The following is a 21,385-nucleotide window of genomic DNA, read 5'->3' as shown; positions in this document are numbered from 1 at the left end:
CATTCTTTAAATGGGGTATTACTCAGAGGTGCCTAACAGACATGAGTCTTTCTGTTTTATTCAGTTCTCTATTTAGTCAGGACATACTTATCTGAATGATGCTTTATTAGGTTGTTTCCCAAGGCACCAGATTAGCATAATGATGTTAAATAGTGGTGACTTCTGTCTAATCAGGATAGAAAGGTAATGTGTGTGTTTCTTCCTCTGCAGGACCTGGTCAGCTCAAGCTCTGTGGAAGTGGCTTGGAAGGTATTGATGACTCTGAGGACCTTCTTGGAAAGAAATGAGGATGTCCTTGTCTGTGACCTCCTTCGGAGCAGATTTTTACAGATTCTGCAGCAGCTGCTGGTAGAGAGCAGCTCAGCTACCCTACAAGGTGACCCCACCTCTGTAACTTGGTCTTGCTGTAACATCAGGTAGCTGTAGGGACACAGTCTGGGATAAAGTAGTTTTGAACTGCTGATGTAGCTTCAGTACTTAACTGCATGGGGAAATTTATGGATAGAACTGTACTAATTTAGTTTCCTTTTTCAGAGATTCATTTTCAAGTGAGAGCCTTTTTCCTAATTTAGGTTGTTCTGGCTTCAAACTGTGATTGTTAAACCAAGGCAAGGTTCTTGTATACTGGTATCAGTGTTCAAATTGATAGCTGAGCTGGTAAATTTTCCTGCTCTAATGGAGGCCCAGCTGGTGGCCGATTGACATCCTCCTTTTTGCCTCTTTTTTGTGCAAAACAGCTACGTGTGCCTAAGTATACACAGTTCCCAGAACACAGAGACCAGGAGCAAGGATTGAATCATTCATTATATTGATCCCCAAACAGGGACTGTGGTATCACCAGATCTTACAACTCTGTTAAATCTTTCAAATGGAGCATGGCTGTGACTTGAGAAAATCCCTGTTTTCCCTACTAGCCCTGTCTCTGATGTTGGAACTGCAGTCCCACTATGAAAGGTGCTGTGCAAAACAGTCTGTGAGCTTCAACTGAAAGAGGGAGGAGTGCTGGGATGTCCTTGGCTCCTTTAGGATAGGGATTTAGCACAACTTTTACTTGTTCTGGGGGGACCACTGATGTTTTCAACAGCTTTGCTCTGTTTCAAGTGTTTTGTAGTTCAGCAGTTGGGATGGAAACAACAAGAGGAAAATGGTTTTGCCTTACCTCCAGCAAAGTCAGTAGGCTGGAGAAGAGGGGCATTGAAAGCAGGAGCATAGTAGAACATGAGGCTACAGGATCTGCTAGATCTGATCTTGTTTTGAATTGTGCACATTCAAACTTGTTGTGTCCCTCTGTCACTGATCCAGGGATGCCAGGAACTGTGGGGAAGCAAAGTACCCCTTTCCTATAGTGGGAATCAGACCTATTCCTCCAAACCACTGGTGATGGAGGTAGGACACTGAGCTAAAGGAGCTTTTGCAAGATTTGAGCCCTTCTGCTGCTACTAATATGTGTAGCTCTTCACATTGCATCTTGAACTTGTTAATTGACAAGCTGGCAACCCATCCAGAAAGTCAAACACCAGATGTACTCTGGGCATAGATTTCCTTGTCTCCCAGCACACAGGCAGCTCTCTGTGAGGCCTGGAATAGTTAAATCCAGGGGATTTGCATCCCTATTCAAACAGCAGCCTGCTTTTAGACAAGAAAGAGGCCCAACAGTGGCACTCCATCAGGAGTATGTTAACATTAAAGACACCCATGAATGTTTTCTCCTCAAAACTGAAAACTAATGAGCCTTTGTGAAAACATTAACTGGAGGTGATAGTTGCCTGCTGTAGGTATGGCTGTGTACAACACAAAATCTTTACCTGTTTACAGCATGCAAAAAAAGTGAATAGTATTGAGAGGATTGCCCTGGGGGGTTGGTGGTCTAAGTAGCTCCATTTTCTTTACATACAAGCTTGCTATGTGAGGTTCTCACCTCTGTCTCTGCCCTGCCCTGTGGGATGGTATGGACAGCATTTTTCCAGTCTCACAAGATGGAGGAGAACAAATACTGTGCAGCTGGGCTGCTGTCAAAAGTGTGACAGTGATGGTCAAGTGGGCAGGAAGAGAGCAGTCTAGAAAGGGCTAATGACTTCTAGCTTATTAGCAGTATCAATTTCAGAGTGTGAGGAACTGCTCCCTACATGGCTCATGATGGGTGTAAATGACCCTAGTCTCTTTTTCCTCCCTTCTTTAGTGTTGGCAGGATTCAGGTGTAACCAAACCAGAATGGCAGAAAGGGGACCTGATCCAGAGGGGACTGTGGAGATGAGAATAAAGCTGGGGCTCTGTGTGTGTGTCCTTATTCCAAAGCCAGAAAATTAACAATTCCTGGCACACTTTAAGGTACAACAGTTTGGAGTTCACTGAGAAGCTCACCTGTCTGTGCCCTTCTTAGCTAACAGGAACCTGCCTGTTTTGCTGAGCCTTCTTTTCCTGGTGCAGCTGCGGAGCAAGGGCATAAGGGAGCTGGACAGCACAGATTTGAGGCTGCTTCACCAGGGTGAGTGTATGCATCCATCTTCTCCCAGGGAAGTGTTTGTTTATTGTTCCATAGGATGTTTAGGGGCTTGCTCTTTGTCCTTTGAGAGAAGATTGATCTTGCATTATAGTAATGGCTGCTTTGATATATTTTCAGAGCCAGACCATTGTAAAGAGTTGTAGTTACTAATTCATTTAACAAAACCCAGGTTCTCTTTCTCTTGCTTTTACATTTTTTTGTCTGAAACCTCACAAGGTGGCCAAAGTATTCCCAAAGTATTTCAGGGTCAGTGACTGTTGTTGCTTTGGCACATGACTGCCTGGCTGGTGTGCTTCCTGAATCATCCTTTCCTGTCCATCCTTGCTATAAGTCTTATGGGGTTCAGGCCACAGTCATGTCCTGTTAATCAGCTATCAGGAACCAGCAGTCTAGTGAAACTGGACTTTCCTTGAAATGTGAATCCAGAGTATATGGCTCCTAACCAACTGCAGAGCTTGCCCACTTCAAAAACAGAAGAACAGGCTGTGTTTCTTTACCACACCATAATCTGCTGTTTGACTGGTGATCCTTACTTGGTACTTCTGCCATCTTACTTTGCTGTTGGAGGTTCATATAGGCTGTGAGAAAGAATAGATACTAGGAGGAAAATTCATCTGATCCATCCTCTCATCTCTTCCCTGCTCTGACAAATTAGTCTCTCCAGCAGACTTTGAAGGACTATCTCCTTCAATTTGAAATGTTTCATTTCTCAGGGCTGTCTGTGTTGCCTTGTAAAGAAGCAGCATTTCTCAGAAATTCATTAGCCAAGGGAACTGGGGGTGTGGGAGAACCATGGCCTGTTTTTCCCAGCCTTTTTAGCTGCTGTTATTTTAGAACACAGCTCACCTTATCCCAGCAGTCAAAAGCTCCTTTTGCTCTCACTTTCTGCTTTGTATTTTTCTGCACAACTCTCTCCCTACCCCAGCCACCCCATTTTTTTCCCCCTTGGCTTCCAGACTGTGTTCTCCAGGGCTGGGTGTGCAAGACACCCTTTTCTAATGAGGCCTCTTAGATGGAAGGGGCGTGTTGGTGCATGTTCATTGAGAATTGCTTACTCAAATTATAAGATCTTCAAAAGATCTTCAATGACAGTTTTGCTGAGCCTGCAGTCCTGGATTTCCTCCCTAACTCTTACTAAACATTGTTGCTAAGTGTTCAGTGTTTACAACAAACATGACATTTTGCTCCTGGTGTGAGCATAGTTGGTGAGAGTGGAGGAGCACAGCTCTCCATGGCTTTTCCAGTCTGGTCACCATGAGAGACAGTCACATCTCTGTTTATGCTTGTTCTAGTACTAGGATCAAACTCACACTGTGGAAACAGTCAAGTCACACTGCAGTTTTTTTTCACTGTGGAAACAGATAACCTGGAGTCCATTGCTCTTTGATTCATTACTGCCTGATTGTGATACATGCTCTCTAATAGACCCTTTTCAATTCTCTCCCCTTATCATCCTCCACTGCACTGTCCATTCTAAAGCAAACACTGTAGGGCAGATCCTGTTGTTTGGTCTGTACCATGCTCTGTTTATTTTACTTTGTCTGAATTCCCTCCCCACTGACTGACTTCTTTCATTTGCTGAGGTGCTCTATTAAGTTGCTGTCTTTGTTACACCTGTTCTTTTGTTTCCAGTCAGTAATCTCTGTGGGAAATGCAGGCCAAGGGACACTGACCTCCTGCAGCCATCCTTGAATTTTCTGTACTGGAGCCTTCATCAAACAACACCTTGTAGTCAACAGAGAGGTGAGGAAAGATTGTATTGATTACTAAGTTAATTTCAGTGAGGTTGTAGCTTGACAATTAGAGACTGTATTCTAACTGTTCAGCAGGTAAGGTGGATGTTTCCCCATCCAGACACAGCATTATAATTAAAGACAATTTCATACTTTGGATGAGGTTTTTTTAGGTTAAGGAATTTGGTTTGGTTTTGCTGCCTTCTGATGATTCAAGAATTTGCTGCTGAATGACAGAGTCACTGTATTGTTCTTGTTCATAAACACAGCAGTGGGCCTGTGATGCCTAGCTTGAAATATCCTGGTATTGTCATAGTTCAAAAAATTAAACAATACTAGGGAACAGCCCTAACTGATCTTCTTACTGTGTTGTTAGCTGATTAACTGGCTGAGCAGTTGCTTGTGCTCTGGGAGATGAATACCAGTAGCTGGAACAGCCTTACTCAGATGAGCTGTGGCAGCTGGGCTACCTCACTGCAGCAGGGGTGTGCTCTGCACTTCTCTTATGCTTGTCAAGCTGGTTTAACCTGTGCCATCCCTCACCCTCTCTGATTATGTTCCTCCCATGCAGCAGTGGCTGTGCTGCTCTCCAACGTGTCCTTGCTAGAGCTCCTGCAGAAGGTTTTGGAATGCACCTGGCTGTGGTCCCCTCCTTCCAGAGCTGCCTACCTGTCATCTGAGGATGCCTTGCTGTGCTCTGGGTGGCTGTTGGTGGCATCCCTTTTGCTTTATCAGCATCGCTACAATACTGAGGTTAGAAGCACTCTGGTGCTCAGAGTCAGCATGTGGATGAACATTTAAAATAAGTATGTGTGTGTACATATATATATGTGTGTGTGTGTGTGTGTGTATGAAAATGTTTTGCTTTGGCCTGTAATCTAATTGCATCAATTTCTCTTTAGTTATTGTCCACAAGTTATTCCCTCCTGCACCTCTCCAGCATGTCAATGAAGGTCTGAGACATGAATCATTGAAGAGTTAACAAAAGGAAAAAATCCTGTGGGGAGAAGTACATACCCAGCCTTCCTGATCTAAATCACTTTCCTCTTCAGGACAGAGCAAAATAAATTTAAAAACCTTTCTCAAGGGAAGACTGAGGGTGAAAGGCAGAGCTCCCATGTTGTAAACTGCTCTTTTGTTACTAAAATGATCAATAGTGAAAGAGAACCTATTATTGGCAAGTAAGTGTTCAATATTAGCAAGCTCTTATGCATGTGGTTATTCATGGTATTTGATGCTTTGCTGTCCAACAAGACATCTAAGCTGGAGTTGTCAGCTAATAATGGAATTACAACTTTGAAGGAAGCACTTTCCAATGACAATACATGGGAAAATATTTCCTTTTGAAGTATCTAGCCAGACCTCTCTTGATATGGAGTTAGAGAGCATGTGATGAATTGCGGGCTCTGCTCTTGCAGTTGTGCCCAGCCAGAGTATGTCCTTTGGGACCTGTTTACAGATGATAAAACCACATTAAGGACATGCATGTGCACAGAAAATCAAGGGTTGGATTTCTGAGGGAAGATGTTTTCCAGAAGACCAGCCCAGACCAAGTCTGCACCCATTACTTCATCTGCATGCAGCCTCTGCTTAAGGCTTGGAGCATGGTACTTGTACAAACTGTCAGCTGTGGGAATGCAGCCTGACCCTGCTCTGAGAGCTGCTAAGTACAGCCTGCCTTCTCATTTTTCAAGTCAGGGCTGTGTCTGGTGTTGTGCCAGTCCCAAAAGACATTCCAGTGTCAAGTGTCAAGTGTTGAGTCTTCTGGGAGCAATGCTCTCAGCTCGTATTGATCCTTGAAGTGCAATCATTTAGCAGCTTAGAAGCCTGTTGCTTGGTTTTATCAATACCACTGGCTTGATGTGCTGTGATATACAACTCAGAAATGTTTTTGCATCAGATATGAGGAAAGAAACTACAGATATAGTTGGGAAATGGAAATGGTTCAAGACTGCTTCAGTGTTTCTAAGCTTCAGCGTTTCTAAGTGTCAGTGTTCCTAATGTGCTGAAGGAGAGGAAGAAGATGAGTCACTTCTCTTGCTTCTTTCTGCTGTAGCAGGAGCTGCACAAAGCATCCTGGAGACTCTCATAAGAACACCTTTGTGGCTGTGAATGTGAGCTGATGACAGGCTGTCACCCTGAGCCTGCAGTTTTTTAGAGAAGAACAATGGCTTCAAGAAATGGCCACATTCACCTCAAGCTGATATTAATAGTGAGGACTGTCTGGCCATAGCTAACTTACATCTTAACTTACATCATAACTGTGTTCTGCTGCTGGCTTTACTCTGTGAATAAACAGGGCTCATGGATGGTGGTCTATTAAAGGCTGGCTTGTCAGATCTAAAATGAGTAGTCACTGCCACCATGTTGCAGAAGCTACTCCTAGTTCTCCTGGGGAGTTTTTCTCTCTTCAGAAGGGTATTTAAGGGAATCAGCCCTGTGATCCTTATGCCTGCCTTCCCATATCAATTCTCTGGCTTGTTGAGGAGTTTGAATCCCCCCCATGTTCTCTGAGGCTTCATGCCATTGCTCTTGAATGGTTATTCTGTGAAAGAAACAATGTATTGCAGAGAGATTCCCCTCTCAAGCCGACATTTCCTGTTTTACCTAGTTGCCAAGTCCCTAAACTCCTCTGCCACCTTCACCTATGCATTAGTTCCTGTCCCTGGGCTCTTGGCAGGCCCCAGCTCCAGCAGGCAAGGATAACTTCTGGCCACTGCTGGTTTTTGGCTGCCTGGCTCTGTGGCAAAGGTAGAGCCATGTTTGGTGGTGGCTGTTCCTGCCATTTCATGTGCTTGGGAGGCTGACAGCCGCATGCAAGAGGTCCTGCAGGGAGTAGTGAGAACAAGACAGACAAAGTTTGGAAGCTGTGCAGCTCAGGCAACTTGTGGTGAGTGAAACATGAGGGTCCAATGATGTAACTCTTCCTTCTGTGTCAGCCTCCTGAAACTCTGTTGCTGTTCCCTTGGTGTTCAGTGGTCATCATGGAGTAGTGCCTAAGAACTAGAAGTATATGATGGAGCTTTCTATCTGCTCCAAACCAGCAGCACTTTTTTTCTCTTATTTAATTCTCTTCTAGGTTCACCAGACACTCTCTGTAGACCTGACAGAAGTTCTGAATGCAGTCATCGTCAGGAATAAGAAGCCAATCCTGCTGTTAGGTATTTTGCATCTGTTAGGAGGATTTGTCTGGAAGCAGCCACTAGTACTGTGATACAAACAACAAGGGAGGACTGGTGGCTATGGAATGGATTGCTGGGGATGCTGAAGGGAATCTGGAAACTTTGGTGCATTTGACTTTGTAAATGTGTAAATGGTGGTGAGAAAGGGCAAAAGGGAACTGTCTGAACTTCTTCTGTTTGGACAGATCTTCCTTGGAGGTTGGTAGTGACATCTGAAACTGAGTATGAACTGTGTTAGTGTCTCAAAGAAGGAGAAGGACAAGGAAACTCATGTTGCCATTCCTGTCTATAGCTGTCAGCAGCTGCCAGACAACTCTGGTGGGCTATTAAGCTCACATTTTTTCTCATCACCCTCTCCCATGCTATTGCACAGACACAACACACAGGGTAGAGCAGAGAAAAACACTGACACACACTAATAAGCATTTCCCTGTCTAGTGAGCATCATGCAGTTCCTGAGAGCTCTCCTGCGACAGAACTTCTCCTCCTCCCTGCTGGTGATTGCTGGCCAAAACACAGCCCCAAGTGCTACTCAACCACAGCCATCATCACTGCAGGACACTGCCTTGCATCCCCTTGCCATGCAGCAGGTCTTCTCACTTGTTGTCAGTCTGCAGAACCTTCTGGTGCATGTCCAGTTGCAGGTATATAAAATAAGACCTTTGGAATAACAGTAGTGTTGGGCTTCAAGCAGGAACATTAACTTGAGGAAAAACCACCCTGTTGCAGAATCAAAAGGGGCTGCCTGTTTTTTTTCCTTCTGCCTGCATTTTCCACCCCTTACAGATGTGTGATGAGGAGGAGGGAAAATGCTCTTGCTGCAGTACAGTGCAGTGAGAAAGAAGGTAAATCAAGCTATGCGGTGCTCCCTGCTGCTGAGCTGGGTAGCTGAAATTCTGTGTACTGATGATGATTTCTGTCTTCCCATCTCTTTCTCTGCAGGGATGCCACATCCATAGGGATAGATGTGGGAAAAGTATAACAAATCTCAGTCCATCCCCCATGCCCTGGCAAGGTGCTTTTGGGGGCAGTAATTGTATCAGCATACAGTTAACTTGCTCAAGTGATGCTGGGCTCCAGGAGTAGTACATCATTTTACATTTAACTCTTAAGCTATGTTGGACTCCTATCTTTATTCTTTGGAGGCTGTTACTTACTATTTTTTAGTCTCAAAATAAGCAGCTGTACCTCTGTCTGGCTCCTTGATGTGACAGATAATTTGCAGCACATTTCATCCCTTGAAGGAGATGAAAGGTGTTATTTTCCTGTGCTGCATACTCATCTGATCTTGGCACTTTATGAATTTTCCTCTTGCAATAGCTGTTGACTGGGTTTGTTTTTGTATTTTTTTTCTTTTTCTTGATATTCCAGAAAGACTTGCTGCTCTCTCAGGCAGTGGTTGCCTGCCTAGAAACCTTAGTGGAATATTTGTATGTGAAGAACCAGGATGCTGGTAAAGTCTCCATGCTCTTTCTTCTCCTACTTCCTCTCCTGCAGTGTTTTTGAACTCTTTGTTCTGTATCCAGTAGTACTCTGGAGAAAATGCATAATGAGTTTATGGCAAATAAGAAAAATTATTTGTGTGCCTAAAGTTAATATTGTGCTTTATGGGATGAGATCAAAGTGCCTGGCTCCTCTGTAGGCATGAACCTTTACTTTGACTCTGGACACCAAGATGCTTTCTAGCAGGTAAAAAAGTAGTTCTCCAACCCTGTAAGAGGGAAAGGTTTGGGAATGGAAGAGAATATAGGAATATTTGACTTTCAGGCCAATTGTATCAAATCTTTAGATTATAAACATAAGGGAGGGATCTGAACATGATATGTCTTACCAAAAGAACAATGTTGGTTACAGTTTGGCCCTGAAGGAAGGGAAGGGAGAACAAGGCACTAGGCAGCCTAGGGAATGGAATATGGAAATTCTGGAATTCCAGGGATGAATTCCAGCCTTGGTTTCCAGTGTGCATGCCAGACCTAATGTATGCAATGTTTTCAGTATAACATAATATGACTGTGTCTGTGTAATATATGTATATGTGTAATATAAGCTGTGGGGGAAGAATAGACCCTTCTGCTTATTGTCAGCCTCCTGCCATGAAGTCCAGGTGCTGGCTCTGTTCTTAAACCAGAAAGTTCTCTGTACCCTGACCTTTTCACTCCAGTTGTTTAATCACTAATAGAGAAAGGAATGGAGTGAATGAACACCCAACAAAAGGGACACCAGTGGGAGAGAGGAAGTGGTTGGATAAAGATGTAATACTGCTGATGAAAGACAACCAGTAGCTGAAGGGAGGTTATTAAAAGGCTGAATTAAAAAAAAAAAAAAAAAAGTTATGGGGAGGCTCTGCTGATTTGGGATTAAACTAATGAAATGCTGCTGCAGCAACAGCTAAACCTGTCACTTTGGCTGCTGTGGTGCTGAAATTCATAACAGCAATAACAAGAGTCTTCTTATTCCAAGCAGAATGAGGGTCATAGCTGTATTTGACTGAAAGATGCAAGAGCTCTGGAAAGAGTCTGTTGTGGACTCTGCCCCTAGGAGTTGACTCACTTGAGGCTTTCTAAATCCCTCTTTTGGTCCAGAGATTCCCAAATGTGCAGAGCAGGCTCATGTACATACTTTCTCATTTTCCCCAGATGAAAGATATCTCTCAAATATTTTACTTTTTTTTAGTGTTGTTTTATAGAAAAGATTTTTGTATTGGCAATAGGGAGGTTATGTGACTGCCAGTGAAAAAGAGACCTTTCTAACACTCTGGTGAGTTGCTACAGTATAACTAGTTATATCAGCTGATCTATTTGTCCATCTTGTTCTCCTAACCTGTAAAAATACAAGGTAATAACATTTTAATTTCAGCATTCAGTGAAAGACTTCATGCCATCACAGACTTATAGCCTTACCTAATATATTTTATGTTATCGTGTATGTTCTTTAGTAAGAACATTTTCTCTACTGACTGCATTATCACCATCAGCCTGGCTGGTCCCCATAGTCTGCTATCTGATGCAGATCCAGGCTCAGTTTGTTCAGCTACTTTTATAGGGCTTTCTTCATTACCCAAAGGGTATTCTGCAGTTAAATAAAAACTGAGGTCAGGAGAGTTGTCCTCATATTGAAACTGGAGGGTATTATTTTTAAAACCCCAGGCTAAAGATATTCCTTCACTGTTTTACGACATGCACCCCAAGAGAAGGTTTCTCTTCTTGTACCAGCACAAAGATGGACAATATGTCTTTTCTGCTTTGAAAAGCTATTAAGCTTTTGTCCTCTTGACTGAACTCTTGCCCAGAGAGTGACAGATTAAAAAGCAAGTAAGAGCAGTGGAAAATATCCCCTCAGTGTTTCACAGCATGAGGTCTAGGAGAGAAAACTTGGGGTCAGTATTGAAGACTGTCCTTAGCTGGGTTCAGCCTGTCAGTTGGGCAGTTTTACAGCTGTCTTTGATTGACTTCTTCTCTCCTAGCTCTACATGTTGCTTCACAGCCGTGGCACCGATTCCTGCTCTTCACACTACTCAGTGGGGGCCAGAAGTCCTTTCTGCAGCCAGAAGTTCTCAGGCTGATGACTTTGGTGAGCAGCAGAAGGGTGGGCTGTTCCCCATCTTTCCCAGTATGTTGGTACAATGCACGTGGGCTGGTTGTTGGTGCTTAACCTGCTACACAACACAGTCTCTGACACTGCTGTGGCTTTGTCTGGGACTATATTTGTGCCCTGTATTAATAATGATACTTTCAAGCGAACTTCCACACCCTGCAGAAACTGACTGCTGTCAGTGAGCACCTCCTGTTCTTCTGGTGTTGGTAACATTTATTTATATCATCTAGAACCCCTGGGGAGGAGAGAGGAAACTTGCAGAGAACATGGAACTGCTGTTATGAGTCAGGGAGCAAGCTGGCTGCTTGGCATGGCAGCTTGTCTCCCCACTCGACCTTACAGACCTGACTTTCCAGGGCAAGAAGTTAGTGAAATACACTACCCTGCTCTATGTGGGGTTTGTGGGCTGGAGGGGGAATGTGGTCCTACCCAGCAGAAATACTGAAGATACAGCCCTTGTGGCAGTGAATGAGAAGAAGGGGTTATTAAAGTGAACCTTCCCCCTCCAATTATAAGAGGGGTCTGTAAGTATTTGCTGTTCCTATTTCAGTTTTGAAAGGTTACCTCATTTATTTTAGTTGCTTCCCAGCTTACACCAAAATAAGTCTGGCTATAAATCAGAGCACCATCAACATAGATACTTGCACTGGTTCCATTAGAAGTGGTATAAAAATCAGGCCTGTGGTTAAAGGTGCTGCAGTAATGGTACATAGAAGAGGTCCTTGCAAGTGATGAGTCACTGTTGCACTCTGTGGGTCTTCCAGTATTTAATGTCTCTATTTTTTCCTTTGTTCAAGTTTGTGAGATATCAGAGCAGCAACATTATTTCTCAAAAAGAAATTAGCCAGATTATTCAGGAGGCAGCAGAAGCAAACATAGCAGAGCTGTCTGAGGCCACATCTTGTGCTCTTTGCCTCTTCCTTTCTCAGGTAAGAGATCAGTGATTGCTTAGGAAAATGGGAAGGGAATCCCTAGGTGTTTGCTTTGGCCTTTGAAGACCTCATTGCTCTGTGTGGAGATGAGGGAGGGAGTATGAAGGAACAAGCCCAACAGTTTTATGTTGTTTTGGAAATTATTCTTTTTTTCCCGATGCCTCAGCTTCAGAGCAGTCATTACCAGCTGGAGCCAGAGCAGTCAGGGATCGTTCAGACCTTGCTGGATCGCCTCTTGGGACAGAGGACCACGTGTGTAAAGCATCAGGATATTGTGTATCCTTTGATAGCTGATGAGTGTGGCAGGTGTAACACAGGCAGAATGGATACTTAATCTAATGCTTCTCTCTTGTTCCAGCTGAAGGCAAACAAAATTGAAAAACTCCGAATGGTTTTTACACTTGGCTAATTTTGGGATGAAAGACTTCATCATGTCCTAATCTGAGAAGACATTTCAAAAATGAGGAGAAAATTTGGATTAAAGATGGGTCTGTGTGCTGGGCTTGCATTCATCTATAAAGCAGAGATGGTCTGATGGAAGAGGGGAGCAGGCTTGGGAGTCTCTGGCTTCAAAGCAGTAACAGTCCCTGTATTGATTTCCCTGGAGGATGAGCAATGAGTTAATCTCTGTTTGCATGCCATCTAGTGCCAGTATGCCCATGAAGTAGTGGAAACTCAAGTATTACTCAGGCACTTTCAAAATGCAGAGAACATTTGGGAACCTCTGAGTGGAGTTGAAGAAATTTATTCTGTTTGGGCCTAGAGTCCACCTCTGCAAACTTAATCCTCTTCACTGGTGATGGAGGCAGGGGCCACTCCCAGGTGCCTTGCAGAGAAAGAGGGAACATGATGCAGTATTTGTTTTTTCTCACTTTTTTTTGCCTTCCTGTTTTCATCATGCTGTATTGCCTCAAACATGTAGCAGTGATGGAAGTGGCCATGGCAGGGATTTCCCGTGGGTGTGGGGACTTCCTTCACTGTGGGACACTGTCATCAACCATGTCTAGGGTACATGATGGGTGAGGTGCTTGTCCTCTGAGGAGTAGCTTGTCCTCATGCTTACCCCAATGTGATATTACTGCTCTGTTGTGGGACACTCAGAGGGCAAGTTGTCCTGGTGGAGGCCATTGAGCCCCTCTTCACTCCATTTTGCTTCCCTGTACAGGGATGAAGGAATTTGGATGGGAGGTTTTGTTACATTGCTGAAGTTACTTTTCATTTCTGACTTTTTTCATGTATTAAGAAATCTTCAAATCTTGGTGGTTAGGAAGGATCTTAGATGCACCTAAAGTGCAGCAGTGGGGCTATGTGAATAAGATAGTCATGGACATGGAAGACAAAATCCTCTGGTTACATTGAAGCTTTGACTTTTCTCCAGGTTTACCTACACTGATGTTTATCACATGTGTTAGGAGTGAGGTTCCATGGCTTGAGGAGGGTTGGTTTAGTAATGAAAACCTCCTGTCAGTGATATGTCAAATATGGGAATTCCCATAGCATGCATACCTTTCCTTTGGTTTCCACTCATGCTGTCAATGATAGATGTCTGGGAAGCGTGGCAGTGTCCCTCTCACACATTGGAGATTGAAAGTAGAAGATACAGTGCACAGAGCAGAGGAATAAAGCAAGAATGTAGGAGACCCCAGTGAGTAGTAGGGAGAAGATGGACAAAGAAGTGCCTTGATGCTCATTTTGAGAAAAAGGTTTGTTGAAATTAAAAAGTTGTGTTACTGAAACGGTTCAGTTTTCCCTTCTGTGCGGGATTAGGCTTGGTTGATGCCCTTCATCTATCAGAATTCAGACATGCCTGGGGAAACGACGTCGTACAGCGATGCTGTGGAAGAGGTGCTCTGCTCACCCACTTTGGCTGATGAGGCTACGGGATGGTCTCTGCTCTGGGCTGGAAGGGGAGGTGAGGGCTCAGCCAGGATCCCGGGGGAAGCAGACACGCTACGTGTCCCATAGGGATGAGGAGGCTTCTTCCAGGTCACGAGTGACCCCCCTCCAGTACAGCCACAGCCGCCGCTGTGTGCTGCCCCCAGCCCCTGCGAGCGGCGGGCGGTGCGTGGCCGGTGGCGGGGCCGGGGCGGGGCGGGGGCTCAGGAAGTGACACGGCGGGGCGGAGCGGCGGTGGCGGCAGCGGCAGCGGCAGCGGCAGCAGCATGGCAGCGCGGCGGGCGTGAGCGCCGGCCCCGGCACCCGGCCCGCAGGTGGGGACCGCCCGGGAGCCATCCCCGCCCCGGGGGGAAGGAGGGAGGGGCGGGAGCAGCCCTGGGGGACGGGGCGGAGGTGGCCGGTGCTCTCCGAGCGAGAGCCGGGAGCGGCTCTCCGTACCGGGCAGCCGGGGTGGCCGATGAGCGGGGCGGGCAGTGCGGCCCCGCGCAGCTCCCTGGACCCTGGGTTAAAGGGCTGTGCCCAGGGCTCCGCCTGCCCTCGCCTCCTGGGAGCTGCCGGGCCCCCCGAGGGTTCGCATCCTCCCATGTGCCGCCTGCTACGTACGCTTGACACGGCTCCGGGTGGGTTTCCCGCAGCGCGACCGGGGTAGGCTCGGCTAGTCCCCTGTGCACTCCACCGCCCCTGTGTGATTGCCTTTACTTTCAGCTTGCGGGAGAATCCCCATCTCCCCGTGCCAGCGGCCGCCCGAGCTCCGCAGGGTGCTTCTTGACCCCCTCCGACAGGACGGGAGGCGCGAGGGTGGGCTGGGATGGACCCATTCCTGCTGGAAATCACAGCAGGAAATCGGGGCTCCCGAGCCCTGTGGTACGCGATCTTCTGGGCTTGGTGGTTGGGAGACTTTGCAGACGAGCAGGTGTAAATGGCCAGTGCTGTTTGAACTGAAGCAGCTGGTCCTGTCAGCCCCGTGTCGGTATGTCCTCCTGGAGCAGTCTAAGCAGTGGTGTTTCACTTCTGAAGCTTTTGGTTCACCTGTCACAAGAGGTTAATACTCATCTGGTTGTTGGAGGAGCGCCTTGGGAATGGATTCGTGGGGCGGGGAGTTTTCATTCCTTGTTTTGCCACAGCGTGGTCCTGGTGAAGAATGATGTTTTTCCCCCTATATCTCAGTGCTTGCAGAAGGAAAATGCAGGGGGGGTCATGCGAACGTTTCTCCTGGGAACCAAAGCATTGCAGGATGGCTCTGCCTTGCAAGCTCATTAAGGGAATAAATCTCAGGGATGCTTGATTCAGATGGGGCTCCTGCAGGAAAATTTATAAAGTAATTGAAAACACTTTAATGGAAAGTACTAACCATCTATTACACGGCATCTGTTGTCATGTCTTTGAAAAAACACATCTAAATTAAGAGGTTGGGAGACAGTGAGACAGACTGGTGGGCTTGCTGCTGAAACAGCCAGCTGGCCAGGGCTGCAAGGCAATGTTGGTGGAAACTCCTTTCCATCTGTAGCATCAGGCCAGACCCTGCTCCCTGGACTGCTCTGGGAGCATCAGGCAGAGCTGTCTTTGGCAGAAATCAATTCAGGGAAGAGCAGGGAGGGAGGAGAGGAGCAGATCTGCAGTATTTCTGTCTCATCTCATCCCTCAGCGGGTGTGAAGACGAGAGAGAGTTCGTGGGGAAAGCATGGAGGAACATCTGCAAGGAGCTTTGGTATCTCTGTCATTACATAGTGTGGCCTGGAGAGGAAGGAATGTCTTCTGCTGTTAAAATGGGGTGAAATTGCCAGGGCTGTGAAAGAAAATAAATCTGAGGTGGTCCCACGTGGCATCAGCAGTCCCACTTCCCTGTGGGTGAGACAAACAACTGGGCCCTGCTTCATTTCCACAGCATGTTTTAGCCCTGATGGACAATGGCAAATAAATAGCTTTGATGAGAGATGAGTCCCAGCAGATCAGATGAAAAGGTGATGGGCTTCCAGCATGGTGTGGTTCTCTGGTCCTCTACTTCTGACCTTGTCCCATGGGATGATCTTTAGGGCTGGTGTAGGAGGGTCTGAACACATTTTCATTCATTCAAGCATTGACCATCTCTACCCCAGCATCTGCTGTTGTGTCTCTGAAGAAACTCATCACTGTTCCAAGAGCTGTGCTGCTGCTGCCTTGAACAGGTTTTTTTGCAGCTCATCTTCCCACTTGTAGCACCTTTGGAATATCCTCCAGCCACCCAACTCCAGTGTTGGAAATGGGGAATACAGCAGCTGCTGACCTAATGAGGCATGCTGGGACTGCCACAGGCAGCATAGCAGATCTGTTGTGGGCAGCATTTCTGTTCTTTGCCTTCCAGCCTGGTCTGAAGGCTACTGGCTACCTCCAGTGTCTCTTACCAGTTCTCCATAAGCATGGCAAATAGCCAACCTAGTCCTTATGGTGGTATGTCTGATCCCAGGGGTAAACAGGAGCCTGGGTCCCAGGGCAGTCACTCTTTGTGCTTTTGCATTTCTGCACTTCCTCCTCCCCGAGAGCTTGGGAAATAGTGAGCAGCTGTGGGGGGCTCTGCAGAGGGGAGACCTGTGCCACCTTGCTGAGCCAGGCCCTGGGTCCTTGGTCATGGTTTTTGGCAGGATGAAGCAGTCTCTTGGAAGCTAACCAGGCTGGTGGTCCAACAGAACATCTGTTTGCCTGGGCTGGAGAATTTTCCTTGCAGCCTTGGCTTGTTGGTGTGCTTTGGAAGGGCTGGAATATGGCTTAAGCCTCACACCACACCACAGTGGGAAGAGGGGACAGATCCCAAGCCTGGCATGGGGATTTGTGCTGCTGTCCTGACTCTGCACCATGTCAGAAACATGGGGTGTGTTGCTGACCCCACACCAGGGGCAGCCAGGTTTTCTTCAGTAATTCTGGTTGTATTTACTCTGGTCTGTTCCTTTCCAGGGGTGTTGCCTTTTACAAAGCACAACAGCAAAATATTTCAGAGGGTTTCTCATGTTTGTCTGACACCGTTCCCCTGCCTTTGCCAGGGGTATGAAGATGCTTCTCTTGGCCATGGCAGGAGGTGCATGGTGGGGGCTGCTGCTGATCCTTGCAGGGCTGGGAGAGCTTCTGGTGCTGCCTGCTTTGCCTCTTTCATGGGCTTGGAGTTGAAGAAATTATATTTGTTTAATAAAGAAAAGCAACAAGAAAAGAACAAGTAATTTGGTTTTGTTTCAATGTTAGGGTATTACAGAGGCAGGTTTGGCTGGGCAGACAAACAGACTCAAGAGGGCAAGAGGACTCAAGGCTGCTCTGCCTCACAAACCCAGGAAAAAGCTAGCTGTTATTTTTGGAAGAAGGGGTAGAACTTAATTTTTCTGCTGCATCAGTGCTGGGTTAGATGCCTGGGGGCTGACACTACAGGCAGGTAGAGAGAAGAGGGAGACCAGGGCTTCACTTGCAGGGGAGAGCAGGCTGGCTGCAGCATCAGCATGTGGCTCTGCTCTGGCCACTGTATCCCTCAGACCTCTCATGGGGGCAAGGGAGAGGTGGGCAGGGACCTGGTGCCAAGGGCAGTGTGCCATCTGTCCCTATCATTGTGTGACTTCTCCTTTTGGTAAATCTCCTCACTGATCATTTGTTTTATTGGTTTGTTTTCTTTCAGGCTGCAGAGGCCAACATGGATTTTCTCATCATCTGCCCCTTTCTGCTGGCATTGCTGCTGTCCCAGGGCAGCTTCACAGACCTGGAGAAACAGAGAGTAGACTCTGGCTTGGAAATCTGTATCCTCTGCAGCCTGCCCCTCATGACCACACATGCATTAATGGCTATGGAGGCTGGAGGGAGCACATGCACAGGGAAGGGGTCAGAGACCATGGAAAGGGGCACAAGGAAGTGGAAAAGAGAGGACCCAGAAACACTGGGAAGTTGCTGCTTTGTTCTGCAGATGGGCTTTAGCCAACCTGCTGGGTTTGCTAACCAAGTGCTTGGCTTGGTGTAGGAGCAGAAATGGCAGTGATGCCTGTTATTCTCTCTGCTCCATTGTGCTGGGCATTGAGCACATTTCCCAGTCTGCTGTTGGAATTGGCATCTCCAGCCAGAAGGCAAAGCACACCTGCACGTTTCAGTGCTTTGTAGTTACCAGTTGGGATAGTGGAAGGAGACTCCTGGACTTGTGGCACTTGGTCTCCTCTGTGCCACAAGCACATGTTGCACTTGAGGGGGTGGGCTAATGCAAGCCCTTCTTAGCACACCACAGCATCCCCTGGTAAAATAGGCAAAATATGCAAAAATAATGAGTATGTGGAGACACCTGGGGAAGGTGGCAGTTCCTGTTCCTCTCCACCCCATCAGCCAGAGCATGGACTAGCAAATAGAAAGCTCCACACAAGCTCTCAGCATTGTTAAAGGCCCTGCTGGGGTGTTTGAGCAAGGGGTTCATTGGAAATCTGTGTTTCATCCTGGCTCAGGTGCTGCCCCTCAGACACCTCATGGAGAACTGGGAGGGCTGGGGTGGTAACGGGGTGGAGAGGGGAGAGCAGCAGTGTGGTGGGAGAGTGTCGGCAGTGCCCTTGACAGTGGTGCAGATAAGAAGCTGTTTGAGGTGAAGCGCAAGGACCAGATGAATGCTCTGAAGAACTTGATTGAGCTCAATGACGTCAACCAGCAGTACAAAATCATTGACATCATGCTCAAGGGACTCTTCAAAGTAAGCCACAGTGCAGGCTGCACTCTGAGCCCATAAGGGTGGGCAGAAATGAGAAGGGCTGGGGGCTTCTGTGGAGGGTGTGGCAGGTGAGCTTTAGGGCCTGAAGGGAGGGTGTTATGGGGTTTCGAAGTGGGGGAGCTGTGGCAGAGCCTCCAGGGTAGAGGGCAGGGCTGGCAGGACAGGGCAGTAACCAAGAGCTCTGGCAGGTGCTGGAGGACTCCCGTGCTGTGCTCATTGCTGCCGATGTGCCTCCTGATGGGCCCTTCCCTCAGGATGAGAAGATAAAGGATGGTAGGTCCTCTCTGGTTTTTACCCCACTCCTTTTTCTGGTGCTCTGGTGCACCACAGACATTGTTCTGGGATCAGTGCTGGGGTAGGTACAAAACCCAGACCAGACCAGACCTGGGCTGCTCCCTGGCTGCTCCCTCTCCCTGGGGACCCTGTTGCTGCCTCTCTGACCAGTTCATACTGGAGAGCCTACTGGTTTGTCCTCAGCCTGTGCTGATGGGGCTGGTGGCTGTCCCCACAGCATACTCCCACGTGGTAGAGAACACCGCTTTCTTCGGGGACGTCGTCCTGCGCTTCCCCAAGATTGTGCACCACTACTTCGACCGCAACTCCAACTGGAACAGCCTCATCCGCTGGGGCATCGGCTTCTGCAACCTGACGGGTGTGTTCGAGCAGGGGCCCCACTCCCAGGTCCTGCGGCTGGTATGACTCTTCGTCCCCTCTGCCATGGCCCCTCTCTGCTGCTAGGCTGGGGGAGGTGAGGGTTTTGGTGTCAAAGGAAGGCCCCCATGTCTGGGGGGCTGTCCTTGAGCTGAGGGATGGGGGAAGAGCATAGAGCATAGATGGGACTGGTGGGAGAGAAGGGGACCCTGCTCGCACAGTTGGGGGATGCGAGTGGAAGGCACCACTCCCCAGTGAGGTCTCCCTTTGGTTCTGCAGATGGCTCAGGAGCTAGGAATCAGTGAGAAGTCTCCCGATTACCGCAATCCCTTTAAAACGGACCAGTCAGAGGTAAGATGGCAATGCTGCCAGCTTGCCTCTCCACATCCATGTTGCAGCTCAAGGCATCTGAGTGGGGAATGGAATGGGTGGTTTGTGGGAAATGGACAAAAGCCCCTGTCACTGAATAAGCATGTCTGAAATGCAAACACTGTATTCCCCAAAGTAGTCTACTTTGGGCACCTGGTGCCCTCTCTTCCCTTCTGTGGCCACCTGCCTCATGGTCAACACTGTTCGCCTTGTACTGCATCTGTGCTCAAAGCTCCCTGGACTGTGAGGCTTGTGTGTTGGAGGGCTTGTGCCTCTGAGGGGCTCTGGGCATTCCCCCATGCTGACCCCTTGCTGTCAACCCACAGTTTTTCCCCAGTGCTGACACGTTTCAGAAGGCGCTGCGGGATGAGGAGAAGAGGAGGAAGAAGGAAGAGAAGCGGAAGGAGATCCGCAAGGGCCCACGCATCTCCCGCTCACAGTCGGAGCTGTAGCATGCTGGGACTTGGTGCCTTGCAGTGGGGGTGACACCACTGGGACACAGAGTGGCTCGCTCCCTTCTTGGCAGCCTTGGGCCAGTGCCTGGCCATTCCCTTTCCATTTGTGCTGTGGGTTTTGTTTTGTTGCCTTTCATTTTTTGTTCAGTGGAGGTTGGGTGGTGGTGCTGGTGGGTTGCCCCAAAGGGGCTAAATTGGGATACCCTTTCCGCAGAGGTAAAGCACAGACATGACAGCACCGAGGCCATCCGCTGGTCAGGGTGTTGGTGCCTGTGGGGAAGTAAAGGACACGCCTCTGCTGGAGCCCAGGGATCCCTCTGAACTGCAGCACGCCCCACGCTGAACATGCCTCCTCCAGCACGGGTGGGCTGGCGAGTGTGTCACACCAAACAGCCTCATGAGCAATGCTGCTTCTCTCAGTTTTGCTTTTCATTTTGTTAAACGGGTGATCTCATTGGCACCCCCCACTGGGTTCTACCTGGTCTCTGCACAGCTGCTACCTCTGCCAGATCAGACCTCCCTTTTCCCAGCGGCTGTTTCACCGAGCAGCACACATTTTATTGTCCTGACGTAATTGAAAATGTCGATGGCAGCTGTTCCTGGCCGATGGCATCCCGTGGCCACTGCAGGTCATTCCCGAAGAGAGGCAAATGCCCGGTGAATTTTTGGACAGGAGGAATTTCGGTACTTGGTCTCTTTGCAGCCAGTGGGTCGCTATAGTGCAAGCATTGCTGATGCTGAAGATGCTGGGGAGCCAGCCCTGAGCCACAGAGAGCTTGTCCTGCAGCCCCATCCATTCTCTCTGGAGCTCATCCTCTCTAGATGAGTACCCGAAGGGGACAGCCAGACGAGGGCATGTGGTGATCGCAGCGCCGAAGTAGGGAGGGAGCCAGCCGAGGGGCTGCGACCCTCACCCGTGGGGGAGAGGTGAGGGGCTGGCCCCGGCACGGCCACGCTGTGATTCCTGCCCTGTGCTGATGGCCTCGCACCAGAGCAGCTCCTTCCCCAGGAGCGGCTGCTCTGTGCCGCCTGGCGGCATCGCAGCCTTTGAGGAAAAGGAAAAGTCCCGAATTTTTTAACAGCAGAGCCAAGTTCCCTCCAGTGGGGGGGAGGGGGCGGCAATGGGCGCATTTGGTTGTTCTTTAATAAAATTGACTTTGTTATTATTTTTTTTTTAAGTAGAAGAATCCTGGCTCTTGCTCCCGTTGCTGGAGGGAGCGGGTGTGCGCCAGAGAGCGTCGAGGCGGCCCCTCAGGAGGTGAGGGTCCGCGGGCGCTGCGGAGGGAAGGGCAAACCCCGTGCTCGTGCTCTACCCACCGCCGCGCGTCTCGGCGGCATCCCGGGCCGCGACCCCCGCCCCGGCCGCGTTTCCCGTGG

General features: G+C 48.2%; 1 protein-coding gene across 9 annotated transcripts in view; it reads left to right on the top strand.

Annotated features, from left to right (window-relative positions):
- Nucleotides 1-21,186, top strand: part of LOC306800841 (coiled-coil domain-containing protein 134-like) — a gene marked incomplete at its 5' end in the record, with an annotated part of 45,477 nt that extends 24,291 nt beyond the window's left edge. For 5 of the 9 annotated variants that reach the window (XM_079303233.1, XM_079303234.1, XM_079303232.1 and 2 more), the window contains 15 exons: nt 211-376; nt 2,381-2,485; nt 4,136-4,246; nt 4,808-4,989; nt 7,316-7,397; nt 7,857-8,062; nt 8,790-8,871; nt 10,882-10,988; nt 11,810-11,941; nt 17,472-17,589; nt 18,394-18,515; nt 18,722-18,806; nt 19,045-19,226; nt 19,464-19,535; nt 19,880-21,186. In XM_079303233.1, coding sequence (XP_079159359.1) covers nt 211-376; nt 2,381-2,485; nt 4,136-4,246; nt 4,808-4,989; nt 7,316-7,397; nt 7,857-8,062; nt 8,790-8,871; nt 10,882-10,988; nt 11,810-11,941; nt 17,472-17,589; nt 18,394-18,515; nt 18,722-18,806; nt 19,045-19,226; nt 19,464-19,535; nt 19,880-20,005 — 1,878 coding nt within the window. In that variant the 3' untranslated portion in view covers nt 20,006-21,186. Of the gene's footprint in view, nt 1-210; nt 377-2,380; nt 2,486-4,135; nt 4,247-4,807; nt 4,990-7,315; nt 7,398-7,427; nt 7,737-7,856; nt 8,063-8,789; nt 8,872-10,881; nt 10,989-11,809; nt 11,942-14,039; nt 14,155-14,461; nt 14,486-17,471; nt 17,590-18,393; nt 18,516-18,721; nt 18,807-19,044; nt 19,227-19,463; nt 19,536-19,879 lie in introns of those variants that run through there. The other 4 variants (XM_079303238.1, XM_079303237.1, XM_079303239.1 and 1 more) reach the window with 4 other exon arrangements.
- Between the last annotated feature and the right edge of the window lie 199 nt (nt 21,187-21,385).

The sequence above is a fragment of the Erithacus rubecula genome (assembly GCF_903797595.1).
Source record: "Erithacus rubecula genome assembly, chromosome: 4".
Lineage (NCBI taxonomy): Eukaryota > Metazoa > Chordata > Aves > Passeriformes > Muscicapidae > Erithacus > Erithacus rubecula.
This window is presented reverse-complemented; position numbering and strand designations above follow the sequence as displayed.